This window comes from Stenella coeruleoalba, assembly GCF_951394435.1.
Source record: "Stenella coeruleoalba genome assembly, chromosome: 14".
NCBI classification, from domain to species: Eukaryota; Metazoa; Chordata; class Mammalia; order Artiodactyla; family Delphinidae; genus Stenella; species Stenella coeruleoalba.
In genome coordinates this window covers 57,407,555-57,425,628 of record NC_137160.1, presented here as the reverse complement: position 1 = coordinate 57,425,628, position 18,074 = coordinate 57,407,555, and the positions used below count along the sequence as shown (strand labels likewise).

Sequence of the window (18,074 nt, the reverse complement as noted above, 5' to 3'; positions counted from 1 at the left end):
GCAGTTGGACTGGTTCTAGCTGTGTCTGTAGCACACATCTTTGCACCAAACATAGAAATTTAGCCCTTTGTTTATTTATTCGGAACTAAAGTAAACTCCTTAATCAAGTGAGCGGTGATCAAAACACTGGGACACCCAGGGTCCTCAGGGTCTGTGGAGGACTGTGGTTGGACAGGAAGCCCCCGGCCATCCGGACAGCCCCCTCCCACTCCATACTTCCAGCTGGACTCTGAGGGACCTCCAGCCAAGTGTGACGATCCTGGAGCTCTACAGTTGGAAAAGGACTCAGAAGGTTATCTCATCCAACTTCTACAACAGAGAAATAAGGTTGTTAAAGTCAAGCATTTAGTCCCTTATTGACACTGTCATTAGTGGCAGCCCCGAGCCCTCTGACCCCGGGTCATTGCTCTGCTCACCATCCCATCCCTCCTCCTCCCCCAGAGTGAGGTCAGAACAGAGCTGGTTTATGGCGTTATAAATATCTGAACAGCACGTACCTCCCTGAATTCAGGATCCAGACCATAGCCGTTCATTTATTCATCATTTATCCATTGAACAAACCCTTAGAAAGGCACTGTTCCAAACTCCAGTGAGACAGCAGTTAAGAAAACAGACTAAAATCCTTGTTCTGTTCTTTTTTTTTTTTTTGCTGTACGCGGGCCTCTCACTGCCGCGGCCTCTCCCCTTGCGGAGCACAGGCTCCGGACGCGCAGGCTCAGCAGCCACGGCTCACGGGCCCAGCCGCTGCGCGGTACGTGGGATCTTCCTGGACTGGGGCACGAACCTGCATCCCCTGCACCGGCAGGCGGACTCTCAACCACTGCGCCACCAGGAAAGCCCTAAAATCCTTGTTCTTATTAAGCTTTCACTTAGTGGTACGAAAACCCACGCTGGTAAGTGGCGGGATGAGGATCCGAACTCAGGCAGGACGGCTCGTCCCAGCAGCCCAGGCACTGAGCTAGTTCACTCATGGCACTGATGCTTCTTCATCCAGCGGGTACGTGCGGAGCGTCTGCTGTGGCCCAGGGGTCCTGTCCCTGCGGGGAGCGTATTTTCAGGGAGAGGAGGCGGAGGAGGGAGAACAAAGATAAACCAAATGGAAGAGAGACTTACAGACTGTGGTAACTGACAAGGAGTGAAAGGGGACCTTGGTCTCAGCAGTTACGCACCTTAAATTCTTGGAGACCCTAGGCAGATCCAGGCCATTAAGACAAGTTAAAGGGTTCTGTTGACTGTTTTGCAAATTGAAACCGAAACCAGCCTGTCAAAGATCAGCTCAGGGGTGTAGACGGAAGCTGTGATGCGATGAGAGGACCTGGCCTCCTGGATTCCACTTGCCTCTGTGCCTCTGGCACCTTCATTGTAGTCTTGTGTTTCTAAACAAATTTATAGTCTTGCTAAAATGTGATAAAATAACCAGTGTATGCCTTAGAAAGATCTTTTAAAATGTCCTTCTATGCTGATTTTCATGAGGCATTTTATGATTTATTGTGGATCTCTGGATTTCTGGAATCCTGCCTTGGCTCAGGCCCTTAGTAATTAAATGCTGAGAACAGTGTGTGCTAAAGTGTCTGTGGTTTCTTCCGTCAAGGAAATATTGGTGTTCCCAATCCCCAGAAAAACAAAACTTTGTTGCCTAAGCAACAGTGGGCATTTTTTCTCATCCACATACTTCATCTGGCTTTAAAATGATTATTTTCTATTTATTGTAAATAGCAAAGTTGTGACATTTAATGTCAGTTTTTTCTTATAACTAAAGCAATGCTTGTGTATTATAGGAATATTAGAAAATATAGATTAGTAAGAAAAAATAAAAGTTGAAAACATTATTAATACTCAGGTGTTTTCCTATCAAACAGCATAACTTGTAGTCTTATAAAAATATGATAAAATTCGCACTGCAATAATTCAGGTAATATAGAAGTTTTTAAGAATAATAATTTCTCACTCTCCACTCCTTAACTCTAATGCTGCATCCCAAGGTTACTTGTGTGAATAGATTTTCATGTTCTTTTCTACTCTTTTTCTGTTTACATATACATACAGATATGCAGATACACATTCACTCTTTTTTTTTAACATCTTTATTGGAGTATAATTGCCGTACAATGTTGTGTTAGTTTCTGCTGTATAACAAAGTGAATCAGCTATTTGCATACATATATCCCCATATCCCTTCCCTCTTGTGTCCCCCTCCCACCCTCCCAATCCCACCCCTCTAGGTGGTCACAAAGCACCGAGCTGATCTCCCTGTGCTATGGGGCTGCTTCCCACTAGCTATCTATTTTACATTTGGTAGTGTATATATGTCCATGCCACTCTCTTATTTCGTCCCAGCTTACCCTTCCCCCTCCCCGTGTCCTCAAGTCCATTCTCTACGTCTGCGTCTTTATTCCTGTCCTGACCCTAGGTTCTTCAGAGACATTTTTTTTTTTAGATTCCATATATATGTGTTAGCATACGGTATTTGTTTTTCTCTTTCTGACTTACTTTACTCTGTATGACAGACTCTAGGTCCATCCACCTCACTACAAATAACTCAATTTCGGTTTTTTTTATGGCTGTCACTCTTTTTTTTTAAATTACATTCATTTTTTGTTAATGTTTCTTTGAAGGTTAGCTTGTATCACTCTGGACAGCTTATAATATAACCCTGTTGAACACGGAGGAAGGATGCTGTGTTCCTGAAAGTTTAACACAGGAGCAAACCTTTAAAGCACCCAGACATTCAACACTGAGGCTTTAATAACATACACACATATTTTATCCCAAGTTCACAATGGAGTTCTGAACAAGGCACCTGTAAATAAGTCAGCATTTATGACCAGAAGAAAAATACTCTGGTCTTGGACTTTTATTTTTATACGGAAAAGTTATAAAGACCTAAGCAACTAAGTCTACCCACAGAGAAAAAACAAATTTGCCTTCTTCCTTATGGAAAGCCATGTGAAAACATTAATTGTTGGCTCAAAGAAAGTCTGACGATAAAAGATATTAGCTCAAAAATATGTCTTATTTATTTGACCACCTGTCATGAATAATTTGCCATGTCAACACAGGTGGATTCAATGCACTGTTTTTAATAACTATCATATTCCATAGTGTGGACGAACTTATTCAACTCATTCCCCTATTGACAGGTATTTAGGTTGTTTCCAGTATTTTTCCTCTTATAAATAATGCTGCAGTAAACATTTTCACAAGTATGCATATCGTTTATTGATGCTTTATAATGCAGTATTCGTTAAAGTTTAATTACCTTTTATTGACAAACTAAACATATCATATGAATTCTTCTTTCTGTTGGTGGAGTCTTGCAGGTCCTCGATCCATTTGCTTTACTGTAAATAAGTTCACATTTACCCACGTCCTTACACACGAGAGCACATAGGTGTGGATGCACATAGGAAGCGTGTGCGGTACTCGTAACCTGCCCGCAGCCTGCACCCCAGCTCATCACCCTCCAGCCCCACCACTGATTCTTCTTACTCCCACCCTCCATGTGTCTGTGCCTTTGCAGGGTCCCTCTCTGCACATCACTCAGTAAAACTTGCTTCGAGGCCTGGTTCAAGCTCATGTCCTCCTGAAGGTGTTCTCTCACCTCTCGGACCTTTAAAGCAGAAAACCCTCTCTTTGTGACTCCATCGTGGTTTCTTCCTCTCTTCCTTGCGGCCCTTCTCTCAGTCTGCTCTGTGTGAAGGTAGGCGGTGGACACACCTGTATCCTCAGATAGATTATGTCTCTTGGTGACAGACACCACCTCGGCCGAATGTGACACCTGCAGGTAGGAAAAGCTCAAAGAAATGTTGGCTGGACTTGGACAGTTTGTCTAAAAATAAAAAGCAGTCGGAGCCCAATATTTGCTTTCCAAGTCTCATTATAAGTTATACCTAAATACAATTGTTAGGGCAGTTTTGGGGAAAAATAGCCATGTGAAACAATCACAGATTGTGTGTGTATTTTTGGCCTCAGGGACCTTTTCCTTATAGAACAGGAGTCAGCAAACCTTTTCTGTAAAGGGCCAGATAGTGAGTATTTTAGGCTCTGCCGGCTGTAAGATCTCTGCTACAGTTGTTCATTGTAGCATGAAAGCAGCCGTACACAGTAAGTAAACTGATGAGCATAGCTGTGTTCTAATAAAACTTCATTTGTGAAAACAGGCTACGGCAGGATTTGCCTCGTGGACTGTAGTTTTCCAACTCATGTTCTGGAAGGTGTTTATTTACATGTAGACTAACCTGAGTTAAATTCAAATTCTTGCTCTTCTACTTGCTGTGTGACTTTGGGCAAGCTACTTAACCTCTCTGTCTTTTTCAACACACACATATAAGATTAATATTACCTCTTTCGTGTTAGGCATCTGGTTCAGGCCTAGCATTTATTGAGCACAAAGCAGTAACCACTGATATGCCTCATTAAAAGTAGTGGAAGCATAGAAGGAGGGTCAGAGAACATGCAGCTCCTATTTTCAAGGAAGTAGCAAAATCCTAAGGAAAAGGCAAGTCATTTGGAAAAACAAGATAGTAAAGACCAACGGATAGTAAAGATAGTAAAAACAACGGGATGGCAGCGGCATGTCTCTAACACAAGCAGATAGTCACGTGCACTCCTCTAAAATGACTCACAGACAGACAGACAGACGGGTAGCTTGACACTTGCTGCAGCAATAGCGATTCTATTAACAAAAGGTTTTGAAGGTTGTTCAGATGCTGGAGCTACTATGACTACATAGAAGGTGGAGGCTGGGCTTTAAGAAGAATTGGTGAAATGGTCAGAGCTGAGATTTTAGTGGTATTACCTTTTCAGCTAACATGCAAAGAAATATTAATCTTCAGCATGTGACTGGCCTGATCACCTGCAGACATTTCTGACCATGTGCAGTAGATTCTCCCAAGGCCAGGGCTGCGGTGGCTTCTTTCACGGCCATCAAGATAAAGCCCGAGTGCTTGAGAGCAGCGTGCCAGGCCTCCCCAGCTCCGCTCTAGCCAATTCCTTTAGCCCCACCTCTGGTCCTTCCTTTCCTCGCACAGTGCAGATGCTTCAGCCCCATCAGCTGACGGGCTTATTCGTGTCCCCAAATGCTCTCCTTTCCATTTTGCTCCTGCTTGGTCTGTGCCGCTCCTGCTTTCCTCCCACCCTCATTCCCTAGCCCTTCGTGGCCCCATCGGTCACCCACGTCCCCATCCTTTCAGGACAGACCCGGCTGCATCCCCAGCCTCCTCCCGACCAACTTGCACAGAGCCGCACCCTCCCTCCAGCCCCCAGGAACACTACTGTCCTCCCCCTTCTCTCCCCTACCTGTGTCAGCAATCTCCAGCCCCAGGCCATCTGTAGACACTCAGGAAACCCTCCGTTCCTGCCAGATGATGTGTAGGATAGAAGGAAGCCTGGATTTGGAGTCCGTTGAGTTTGCGCTCTGGCTCCACCACTGACTCACTGTGCCCCCAAGATGGGCAAGTGGTTTAATATTTCTGAGCCTCAGTTTCTTGATTCACAGCCTGCTGCACCTGCCTTATAGAGTTTTTGTGAGAATGAAATGAGGTTAAAGGAAATGAAGAACCTGGGAGTCCTTAGGAGGCACCTGCCTCACTCAGGAGATGTAACGGAATCTGAACAGTTTACAGCAGGGGGCCCCAACCCCCGGGCCAGGGACCAGTAGCCATCTGAGGCCTGTTAGGAACCAGGCCGCACGGCAGGAGGCGAGCTGCAGGCGAGCAGGTGAAGCTGCATCTCCCGCTGCCCGTCACTGCCCGTCACTCGCGTTACTGCCTGAACCATCCCCAGCCCTGCCTCCTTCTCCACCCCCCACCCACCCCACCCCCGCCGCAGTCCTGGGAAAAATTGTCTTCCATGAAACTGGTCCCTGGTGCCAAAAAGGTTGGGGACCGCTGGTTTACAGGGTTTGACTTGGTGTATCTCCCTGGTGATGTAATAATTTTGAAAGCAAGAACTATTCCTAAATATATCTGTGATTGGTTGCAACACCTTGCATTTTTTTAAAAAGCCAGTCAGTAAATTTATTTGACTTAGTTTTAAATTGCTTTATAAAATCCTCATCAAAATTATGTAAGGCATACTGGCTTTTTTTTTTTTTTAATTTTGTAAGATAGAACTGCCATCTTCATCAGCTTGTATTTGCAGAGGGATGCTTTCAGATGGTTTGAAAATCAACTCAAGTTTCATACAATTTGTAAAGTTTGGGGGGAAATACCTAGCTATTTGCCAAAAAGATGTAAGCAGAGCTGAAATTGTTCTCTTCTTTTCCATCTTATTCTTTGCAAAGTGACTTTACTGTGCACACGTGCCTCTGACATCCCGTGTTGACCAGCTCTCTCCCCCAGAGGCTCGCTGCTTAGGGCTAAGCCCTCCTTCCACCATTAATGTTCTTTCCTACAAGAATGTAGATAAATCCCGATGAGATATATAAATAATTTTACAGTATGTATTATATATATAATGAAATTAAGCATATGGAATTAATAAAAATATTCCATATATTTTTATGCATGACCATGATGCCTAAGAGTTTGTAGACTATGTTATAATATATTGTTTCACTGATTGTTCCAGACAAACCCTGTAAGGCAAGTACTGGCTTGGTTTTGCAGGTTGGGAAGCTGAGGCTTCTAGAATCTAATTGCTCACTCTGGGCCTCAAACCCAGGGCACAGGGCCTAAGACACAGACTCAGGTTTTGGGTGGACTGGTCTCTGCTTGCACCATAGGAGATTAACTACCTGAGGCTGGTGTGTGCCACAGTGGCTGTGTGGGACTTTCTTTTAAGGTCCAAAGGTGGGATTTCAACAGCAATTCTTTTTCAGTTAATTGCTTTTTTGATTAAAAAACTCTTCATGGTTAAAAAGTATCTGATTAATAGAATGTGTTTTTATCATGACATACACGTTTTTGGAACATACAGATAAAATTGCCTCAAATTATGTACCAGTCACTTAGGTTTCTATGTAAGATTTTAGTAACTGAATCAGTTTCCTCATCTAAAACAAAAACTGAAACAGTACTGGCATGCCTACCTTAATGGCTTGTCAGTGAAGATAAAATGAGAGAGCAGTTATCCAAGTGCAATCAGAAAATATATTTGCCAAGCAAGGTATTATAATTTTCATTAAAATCGTAAATACTGCAGATAAATTAATGAACCATTTCAAGTTCTGTCTACCTAAAATTAGTTACTAGGTAATTAGCAACACTGGAAAAGTTTCATTTCAGAAACTTCCATATTCATTACAAACTATGAGCCTCAAGTTTTCATGAAGTTCCATGATGAAAGAGTTACAGAATTAGTCCTTGCTGTATTCTGGAGCATTTTAAACGTTAATTAATTCTCTGACATTCGACAGTGTAACTAAGTTACTTTGTACTATTGTTTGAGCACAATGTCTATAATCTTTTGATTAAAATAAGCACAGAAATCATCAGTAGCAATTATTATTTACTACCTACCACACCATCACCTACCATCCCTAATAGCTCCTCCTCAGAATCTGAAGAGGTTATTCTCCAGAGAGTTTTAGAAACTTTTTGCTATAATAGAACGGGGTGTTGGAAGCTTTCAAGTTTCAAACTTCCAGTTTCTGAACAAAAGTGTATTTTTAAATCTTAAATTGAAGAAAAATTCTAACAAGGCTCTGTTCAGCAAAAGTACCTGCTAATTCACTCTTGTTTACCCTGTGGTTTCTGTTTAAATTGGTGCTGCTGTCATGATTTATTCCTACCTCACAGGATAATGAATCCAGGTTTTATTTCTGTTCTTTGCCCAGACTTGTACAGCAGGCAAAGTGTTTGAAAATCAAAGGAAAAGAAGATATTGACTTGGATATTCTCTTCAGAGGTAAAAACAAAAACACTAGCAAAAACGCAGACTCTGCTTTTTTGTTGGGAAGAATGTCTTGTTTGTGTGTTTGGTTGGTGTTATCATTCCAGGAAGGAATGGGGGAAAGAACCTGCCAGGGGCCCAGACACTTGTGCTCTCCTCTCATCCCAACCCTGCTTCACTGCTTTGACCTTCATTTCCTCACTTTTAAAGTGAAAGACTCTATAATCTGCTCTGTGGTCCTCACTGATGACAAGACAAATCTAAACCTGTAGAAATAGCACGTCTCAGTGGTGGAATCTCTCTCTGCCATCTGCACAGGGCGTGGAGGGAAACCAGAAGTGTCTCCTTGCATTCTTATAAGTTGGGGGGACTGCAGAATGTACTTCGTTAGCAAGACAGGCAAGGAGGTTATGGCGAACTTGAAGTGTTAAAAGCTAAGGGATTATTAGAGTATAGGGGAAAGAATTGCATGTTTTCACTTAATTATGTTTCTTTGCAATTAAGGCTCAATATACGCAGAATGCCATGTATAATTTTGAGGTTATACTGTAGCAAGCTAAGGAATAAATGTCCTCTTGGGTGTTAATTTGGTGCAATCATTTTTATTTGGTCAGATAAAAATGTTGGTAAGTTGTAGTTTTGTGTCTTCAGCAATGTAGTTCTACATGTTTGTATCTTCCAGAACATGGTAGGAGATCTGTTTATCTTCTAGAGGAAAAGAAAATTAGTGAGTTTTCTCCTGATTTGGCTAAAAGTTCAAGTTAGTACAATTTGGTTGCAGTGCACTTCATCTCCAAAACAATTATCCATTCGACTTGTCTTAAGAGAAAAGGAGTGTGCTTTACAGTCATTGAACAAAAGGGCTGTGACTTCTTTTTTTTTTTAATTGAAGTATAGTTGCTGTGCAATATTATATAAGTTACCAGGGTACATTATGGTGATTCACAATTTTTAAAGGTTACACTCCATTTATAGTCATTATAAAATATTGACTATATTTCCCGTGTTGTACAATATATACTTGCAGCTTATTTTATATCTAATAGTTTGTACCTCTTACTCCGCATCCCTATATTGCCTCTCCCCCTACTGGTAACCACTAGCTTGTTCTCTGTATCTGTGAGTCTGCTTCTTTTTTGTTATATTCACTAGTTTGTTGTATTTTTTAGATTCCACATATAAGTGATATCATACGACATTTGTCTTTCTCTCTCTGACTTATTTCACTTAGCATAATGCCTTCCAAGTCCATCCATGTTGCTGCAAATGGCAAAACTGTTCTTTTTTATGGTTGAGTAGTATTCCGTTGTGTATATACACATCTTCTTTATCCGTTCATCTGTTGATGGACACTTAGGTTGCTTCCATATCTTGGCTATAGTCAGTAATGCTGCCGTGAACATTGGGGTGCATGTATCTTTTTGAATTAGTGTTTTTATTTTTTTCTAATATATACTGAGGTGTGGAATTACTGGGTCATATGGTAGTTCTATTTTTAGTTTTTTGAGACCCCCTCCATACTGTTTTCCACAGCAGCTGCACCAATTTACATTCCCACCACCAGTGTAGGAGGGTCCAAAAGGGCTGTGGGTTCTGTGGGCTGATCTCAGGCAGGGCCGAGCTCCTCTTGTAACTGGAAGAACACTTGATTGTATCTCATCCACGAAGTGGGGAGGAATCTTTTCCTCAGAAAAGGGAGGGAAGTTAAGTTACTCTGTTTGGATTGTGCATCTATATGTGTCTCCCTAGCCAGAAGAGTTTCTACACAATATAACCAGATAGGAACATCTCTTTAAATAAAATGAAATAAATAACTGATATTTTGGAAGCTGCTCCATACAGATGTTCTCATCCATTTTACCAGCCTTCGTTCTGTACACAACATGCTTGGAGCTGCATGAAGAGCCCTAAAGAAGTGTCAGTGTCTCAATTCATATTTTGACACTTTTGAAAGTATCTCCACAGAGTAATTATGTATACGTCCCTGTTAAAACAAATACACAGTCAGTTCAGTAGTTCACATAGTAAAATACTAATGAGGATCATCCTTATAAACACAGAAAAGATCCCTAGCAAAGTGCAACTGCATAATGTGAAAGATGCAATCCACCTTGTTTGGTAGTAAGCACCTGTGCTTTTCTGTGTAGTTTGTAAGAAGTTCATAGCCACACGTGTTTATTTATTGGTGCATTTACCGTGCTTCTCAATTTAAACATCTGATTTCCTCCCAGAGAAGGTCTGTGTTCACAGACCCGGGACATTAATGACGGGGAGCCCCCGCCTGGTGCAGAGTGTGTGCTGCCGGGGCCGCTGTGCTTCTTGTTGAGAAGATGCCTCAGGGGTCCATCCGAGCAGGATTTATTTAGCTCTCTGTCTAGCCTTTTGTCACCCAAAGTGGTTCTTCCTCATATTGATCTAACCCTTGTTATTATAATTAAGCTCATTTTCTCTGGTTCTAACCTGGATGAGACAAAATAATGAGAATAAATATGTTGCTACTGTGACATTAAGTGATTATTTAATATTTCCCTGTTATTTTCTGTAAGCCTATAAATCTGAGTATAATTTCTAAATCCGTTTACCTTTGTTTTTTGTTTCTTTGGTCTGGCCATAGATTTGAATAAACACATTCTTTAATTCATTAGGAATTTTTTTCCTTTTTTTTTTTTTTTTTTTTTTAAGGAAAATGAGTTAAACTCTGTTCCTCATTTCTCCCATGAGGGAAAATAGTATATCTTGGATTTTTAGAGATTCTGTGCACATGTGTACACGAGCACGTGTAGCTTCTCCTCTTCATATCTTTGGCATGTTTTCAGTATTTACTTGGAAACATCTTCATTTTCTAAATCGTTCTATTCACAGTTGATATGCTTGGCAGATATAATGGAAAGTATTTTAAAGGCCATCATTGTTTTCCAGCATACTTCTTAAGAGATTCAACATTTTCCTTTTCCAAAGAATTAGATCAGATGATAGAAACATTTAGTTTATAATGATGTAAATTGGTTGAGGAAAACATGATTGTCTTGAAGGATGTTTGGTAATAAAATTAACAGAAGTAAGTTAGAGTCTGTCTTAACTCATCTGAAGGTTTGCAGGGAAGCTTATTAGGTGTTACACCTGAGAGGTGGCAGGTGGTAATTAGCCTTTGTGCCCTTTGCTAAGTAAATAAGGCATGAGCACAGAGCGACTCCAAACATGTCCCTTCTCTGGAATGGAATTGGCTTCTGCGCAGTGGCCTGTCAGGTTTTTCCCTCTGCTCTGGACTGTTCCGCTAAGAACTGCGTTTAATCTGCTCCTTTGAAAACAAGTTTGAGTGGGGCTATGAAAGCGCGTTTTCTTGAATCCAAGGGACCTGCTCACCCACGCGATCCGCCCCCCTGCCCCTCAGAGACCCCTGGACCAGAGCACCCGAACCTCACTACTGGACCACAGGCAGACGTCCTGCAGGGCCACCACGCTGTCCCACCCTAGGGGCAGCTTTGGTCTTGTGGAGTGTTCAGCTGGGCAACTGGGGGGGGCGGTTCCTTACTATTGGTTATTTTTGGCCCCAAATGTGTAACTAATGTTCACTTTTTTAAAAACCCCAAAATTTCACAAAGCAAAAAATATGAGATAAACATTGTTACTCAATCCTTCATCGATTTATTTTGGATGTAGCAGTTCACCTTGTGGTTTTCTTTACAGTATAGAATCGTAGTGTACTTGGTGATCTTTACATTTGCTGATGCATCATGACTATCTTCCGAAGCCAGTGCATATACATCTGCTAGGTTCTTTTTTTTTTTTCCTAAGTAAAAATTGTACCCACGTCCACAAGAGATCACATCCACTTAATCTTGGGTCAAGAAAAGAAGCTGATGGAAGCTCACCTTATTCCATGCACTTACCACCTCCTGCCATGGTCACGCTTCTGATTTCTGTCGCTATCAGTTGCTTTTTCCTGATTTTGAACGTTTTATAAATGTCATCACACAGTGTGTGCTCTTTCATGTCTGACTTTCGCTAACATGACGTAAGATCCATCCACATCATGGTTTGTGTATACTCATTACTGCATGTTGTTCAATTTTATGGTGATAACCACGATTTATTTATTTTAGTGCCGGTTGTTTTCAGTTTTGCTCTCTTACCAATGGTGCCACTAGGAACATTCTCGTATGTGGTTTGGTGGGTATGTGTATGCATTTCTGTAGGGCACATACCTAATAATGGACCTCCTGGGTACCTGGGTTTGTATAAGTTCACCTTCAGGAGGAGCTGGTGTCAAATAGTTTTACAAGTCGGTTGTCCCAGTACGTTCCTCGCAGCGCAGTGTGGAAATTGCAAGTGCTCTCCATCCCTGCCAGCAGTTCGTTTTTGTCAGTCACTTTAATTTTAGCCGTTCTTTTGGGTCTACGGTATTATTTAATTATGCTTCTAATTTCGCATTTCCCTGAAGCCTCATGAACTTGAACACATTTTCATGTTTGTTGGCTATTTGAACATCCTCTTTTGTGAAGTACCTCTTTTAGGTTGTATTGTTCCTATTGAAATGCAGTAGTTCTTTGTATTTGTACATGAGTCCGTTGTTGGATAGATATGTTGCAGATTTCTTCTCCAGCCTGCGATCTGCCTTTCACTCTCAGTGGTGCCTTGTGAGGAATAGAAGTTCCACATTTCGATACCGTCCATCAGTCCTTTCTATCGTGGTTAGCACTTCAGTGTCCTGTTTGAAACATTTGCCTGTTGCACGGTCATTACTGTGTTCTGTTATTCTTTGTTCTAGAATCTTTGTTTTTCTTTCACATTTATATCTATGGTGCACCTGGACATTATTTTTTATACCTGATAAAGCATAGGCATCAAGATTTACTTTTTATGTGAATATTCAGTTAACCCAGCATCATTTAGTTTTTTAAAAAACCTTTCCTTTCCCCTGTTGTTCATCATAAAGCAAGTGACCAACATTGTCCTGTGCTTCAGTGTATCTCTTGTAAGTGGCGTGTGATATTTACTTTGACATTCAGTCTGATGATAGTAGTCTTTTTATTAGAGTATTTAATACATTTGTAATGTTACTGCTGTTAAGTTGGGTCTATAGCTATCATTTTAATGATTGCTTTGTATTTTTCTCAACAGTTTTGTGTTCCTTTTTATATTTTATATATTTTTTTGCTTTTTTTATATTTAATTTTTATACAGTAAGTCCCCTACATACAAACAAGTTCCATTCTCAGAGCACATTCATAAGTCCGATTTGTTCATAAACCCAACAGTTAGCCTAGGTGCCCAACTAACACAATCATTTATATAATTGTACTATACTGTAGTAGGTTTATAATACTTTTCACACAAACAATACATAAAAAACAAATATAAAAAATAAAGGAAACGTTTTTAATCTTACAGTACAATACCTTGAAAAGTACGGTAGTACAGTACAACAGCTGGCATACGGGGGCTGGCATCGAGTGAACAGGCAAGAAGAGTTACTGACTGGAGGAGGGAGAGGAGGTGGGGGATGGTAGAGCTGAAGCATCAGATCGTTGGCAATAGGAGAGGAGGGCAAGCTGCAATTTCACTCACACCTGACACTGATGGCACAGGTTCTGGTCCCTTGCTGGGTTCAGTTCTATCTACCCTCTTGAAAAAACGATCCAGTGATGTCTGGGTAGTAGCTCTTTTTTTCTTATCATAGATGACACGGTAGCACTGGATTGCACTCTGAACGGCTGCTGCCACCTTCGTGTACCATTCTACATTCGGGCCTTGTGCCTCAAAAACTAACAGTGCCTCCTCAAATAAAGAAAATCCCCTTGCCGTTTCTTGCATCGTGAATCTCTTCAGTTCTTCAGTTACTTCTTCCTGTTCATCCTTTCTCTGGGCCTCCAATTCCGTAAGCGCTTCGTGTTGCACAGCAAGGAGTTCAGTGAAATCGTCCTCTTGCAGATCTAGCTCCAGCTTCTCACTGAGGGTCACTAAGTTGTTGAAGACCTCTTTGGACTCCTCATCCACCTTCTCAAATACATGGAAATCATGAACGAACTGCGGGCAAAGTTTCTTCCAAACCCCTTTCATGGTGACAGCCATAACCTCACGCCAAGCAAAGTCAATGTTTTTTTGGCCTTGTAGATGTTACAGTCCTTCCAAAATTGTTGCAAGGTTGTCCCTGATTCATCACTTGCCTTTACTGCCTGACAAAAAGTGTGACGTAAATAATATTTCTTGAAAGTCTCTAAAACTCCCTGGTCCATAGGTTGGATGAGGCGACTTAGTATTCAGCGGCAGATGCACTGCTTTGACGTTGGGATGAAAGTCGTCCATGAATGGGGGTGGCCCAGAGCATTGTCAAGCCACAAAAGAATGTCGAATGGGACGTCCTTCTCCAAGCAGTATTTCCCTACCTTCGGGATAAGGTGGTGGAAAAACCAGTCCTGGAAAATGGCCAGTGTAACCCAGGCTTTGGGGTTACTCTTCCACACAACAGGAAGAGAGCCCCCGGCTATGTTTTTAAGGGCTCTTGGGTTCTCTGAATGATAAACTAAGAGAGGCTTCCGCTTCATATCACCAGAAGCATTGCCACCAGACAGCAGAGTTAGCCTATCCTTTGCTGCTTTATAGCCTGGTATCAACTTTTCCTCCTTACTGATGTAACTTCCGTCTGGCATCCTCTTCCAGAACAGTCCTGTCTCATCCACATTAAAAACCTGCTCAGATAAATACGCAGCTTCCTCAGTAATTTCTTGAAGCGTTTTAGGAAGTTCCCGGGCAGCTCCCATATCTGCACTCGCTGCCTCCCCACTTGCTTTTACGTTGTGAAGGCTGGTCCTAGCCTTGGACTGATGAAACCAGCCATGGCTGGCATTAAAAGATGCGCCCTCTGATTCTTCACTGTGTTTCTTCTTCAAGTCTTCATGAAGGCTTTTAGCTTTCTCTTGAATCAGCGTTAAGCTGAGCAGGACTCAGTGCTGATGCTGATCCTGCATCCACACACTGAGACGTTTCTCCATCTCCTGCATCACTTTTCCACGCTTCCTCGATATTATCAGCACAGCAGAATTCACATGTTCCATGATCTTGTCCTTGTTCTTTAGAATCCTGCTGATGGTTGAATGTTATAAGAATGAACAACGTCTACCATCTTTTCGCCTTGCTCCACTCTCTCAATTATTGTCACTTTTGTCTCCATTGTTATTGCTTGGAGCTTCTTAGCAGTACCAGCTACATCACCACTGCTTTTATGCTTGCTTCCAGACATCCTGGGCTTGAAAAAAAGATACTGTGCTACTGTACTCTGTACAGTAGTGTACAGTAAAGTACACAGAAGCACAACCACTTGTAGAGGATGCATGCACGTGACAATGTATGCCAAACACGTGAACTAACTTACATGATTGGGCGTGCGAACGCATGTTCGCATCTTTGGAAGTTCGCAACTGGAAGACTCATATGTAGGGGACTTACTGTACTTCTTGCTTTATTTTTTATTAACCAAGAATTTATTTTATTATACCATTTTTCCTATAGTAGCTTGTTGGTTATGCACTTTTAATATTTTTAGTAGACGTTATAGCTAGTAAAATACACATCTTTGTGTAGGATCATTTTTCCTCTGTCTGAAAAACTCTCTTGTATTCCTTTTAGCGTGTCTTCTAGCTATGTTTTTTAAAAAGTAAGTTTTTCTTGTCCAGAAATGTTTTTGTTTTGCCTAAACTTTTGAATAATATTTTTGCTGGTTATGTAATTTTGCACTGATAGTTGATTTTTTTTCAGGCTTTATAGATAACATACCATTGTCTTCTGACCCCCATGGTTTCCCTCTAGAAGTCTGCTGTAGCTTCAGTGTGTCTCCTTTGAGGGAAGTGTGTCTTAGAGCATATCTTAGTTTGTCTGGCTGCTTATAAGATTTTTCTGTTGTCTTTGATTTTCAGCAGTTTTATTATGAAGTGTACTTCTCTCTCTGTCTTTTGGGGATTCATAGTGCTTCTTAAGTCTGCGAGTATATGTCTTTCATTACTTTGAAAAATTTCTTAACCATTATCTCTTCAAACGTTGCTTATGCTCCATTCTCTCCCTTCTCCTCCTTTGTGAGACTCTGTCTACACATTTTAGACTTTCTCTTGTTCATATGGGTGCTATGCTATTTTCTGTATTTCCTTCCTTTTTAATCTATGTGCTTCAGCTTGGATTTTTTTCTGCTGACCTTTCTTCAAAATCACTAATGCTCTCTTCAGCTGTCTCCAAACTGCTATTACACCCATCCAATGAATTTTTAATTAACTCTTTATATATTTCAGTCCTGGAATTCCCATATACATTATTTATAAAATAATTTTAGTTATTTAGTAAAATTCTCTATTTTGCCATCTAACTTCTTAAACACATCAGTTGCAGTTATTAATTCTATGCCCTGTAATATCAGTATCTGAATCACCTGTAGGCTTGCTTTCCTTGTCATTCTTTGTAGGAAAGTTGTTCTACTAAAGCTATTCCATCATAATTTGGAGTGGAATTCCTACCATACCTTTGCTTAATGGTCACAAAGAATTTCACTGTGTGATTCTACCATAATGTATTTAATCAAATGCTCATTCATGAACATTTTTATTATTTTCAGTCTTTATATTTAAAACAAAGACACAGTAAATTCTTGTACCATCATATGTTGGCATTTGTGGGAGTATTTGTATAGGATTAATATCTGAATGTGAAATTATTTGATCAAAAAGTACACACATTATAAATTATGAGTGTTATTTCAGCCTGGCTTTTAAGTGTCTCTAGATATTTACACTCTTAATAATATATGAGAGTAATCACTTCACTCTAACCTTGCAAATAATGACTATTTCACCTCTTTTACCTTACCAATTGGTAGAAGAAAAATATCATACTTTTAAGCATTTTTCTTTAATAATGAAGTTTCTTATTTTTCCATGTCAGTCATGGTTTTTGTTAATTGCTTATCCTGTCCTTTGTCCATTTTTTTAATTGCTTACGTTATTACTATAGATTTGAAGTTGGCTTAATTTATTATGGATACCAATTCACTCTGTTATATATCTTACCAATAATTTTTGTACGTACTCCCACCTTGTATACTTTTTCTTTTCATTTCTTAACTAAAAATAAGTTTTCATGTCATCTAATTGATCAGTTTTTTCTTTCATGGTTTATAGCTTTTATTTCATTCTTATTCCAACATCAAAGTCATACAACTGTTTACTCATGTATTGTGTTAGGAAAGCTATGGCCTCTTATTTTTAACATTTAAATCTGTACGCTGTATTGAATTGGTTTTGATGAGGATTAAGGTAATATACCAGCTTATTGTTGTTTTTCTGAATTATTTCAATATCATTTAAAAAACAATCCATCTTTTTTCATACTCATTTGAATACAATCTTCATATAGGAAATTCTATTGTATACTTGAAATTTAAAAGCTCTATCGTCAGTGATATTATGTGTGTGTGTCCAAGACTGTCTTCATGCGCAGAACTGTGGGTGCTGCCTTGTTCTAGAGGAATCTGAACCCAGTGGAAGAAAGTCAGTGCTGAGGTATCACCAGAAAGCCAGAGTCAAGAGGGACTGAGGAAAATAAGAGCAATCAGATAAATAGCATCAAACTACTGGGAAGAAGAAAAACCACAACTGGGGAACCAGAGCATGAAGACAAGAAAGCCTTAAAACAGTATATCAGGAAGCCACAACTTGCAGGCCTCCTGCATAGGTTAAAAAGGCAGGAATATTCTTGGACATCTTTTCATCTCACTTAGTACTCTACTCAGATTTACAAAACTCACTGGTTTTTTACACACACATTAAAAGCCTTCTGGGCAGCCTCTGTGCTTCTGTTTACCAGGAATTTTTAATTAACAGGATTAGGCTGAAAGTCTGTGCAAAGGGCTGGAGTTAGTGCTACCAGTTGTGGAGTAATCACAGAAGTTGTTGTTTCTGTGCATGCTTTAAAGATTTTTAACCACCACTGAATGAATAAATTGTTGCTGCTCACCGTGGAGCATGCATGGGAGTTGCCTGTGAGAGAAGGAGTTTATTGGCAAATTGGTACTTGTATCTGCTCCGAGTTTTTGGTTTGGGACTTTGTGGTTTGTTTGCTTGTTTTTCCTTGAGACTCATGTTTGAAATTAGTGTTTGTCCAAGGTATCTGTCTTACTCTGTGTGGTGTGACTCCTCAGACAGGCACTGACCCCAGTAGCAGTTCCGCAGGTGATGATTGCCCAGCTCTTGGAAGTGCCC

The 18,074-nt window shown here is 40.6% G+C and overlaps 1 protein-coding gene across 10 annotated transcripts in view; it reads left to right on the top strand.

Moving 5' to 3' along the window:
• L3MBTL4 (L3MBTL histone methyl-lysine binding protein 4) overlaps positions 1-18,074 on the top strand; it is a 379,209-nt gene that overhangs the window by 260,956 nt on the left and 100,179 nt on the right. For 6 of the 10 annotated variants that reach the window (XM_079943122.1, XM_079943116.1, XM_079943118.1 and 3 more), the window contains exon 16: positions 7,778-7,848. The exons of the other annotated variants lie outside the window; for them this stretch is intronic. In XM_079943122.1, the coding sequence (XP_079799248.1) occupies positions 7,778-7,848 (71 nt within the window). The remainder of the gene's footprint in view (positions 1-7,777; positions 7,849-18,074) is intronic. 10 annotated transcript variants of the gene reach the window in all.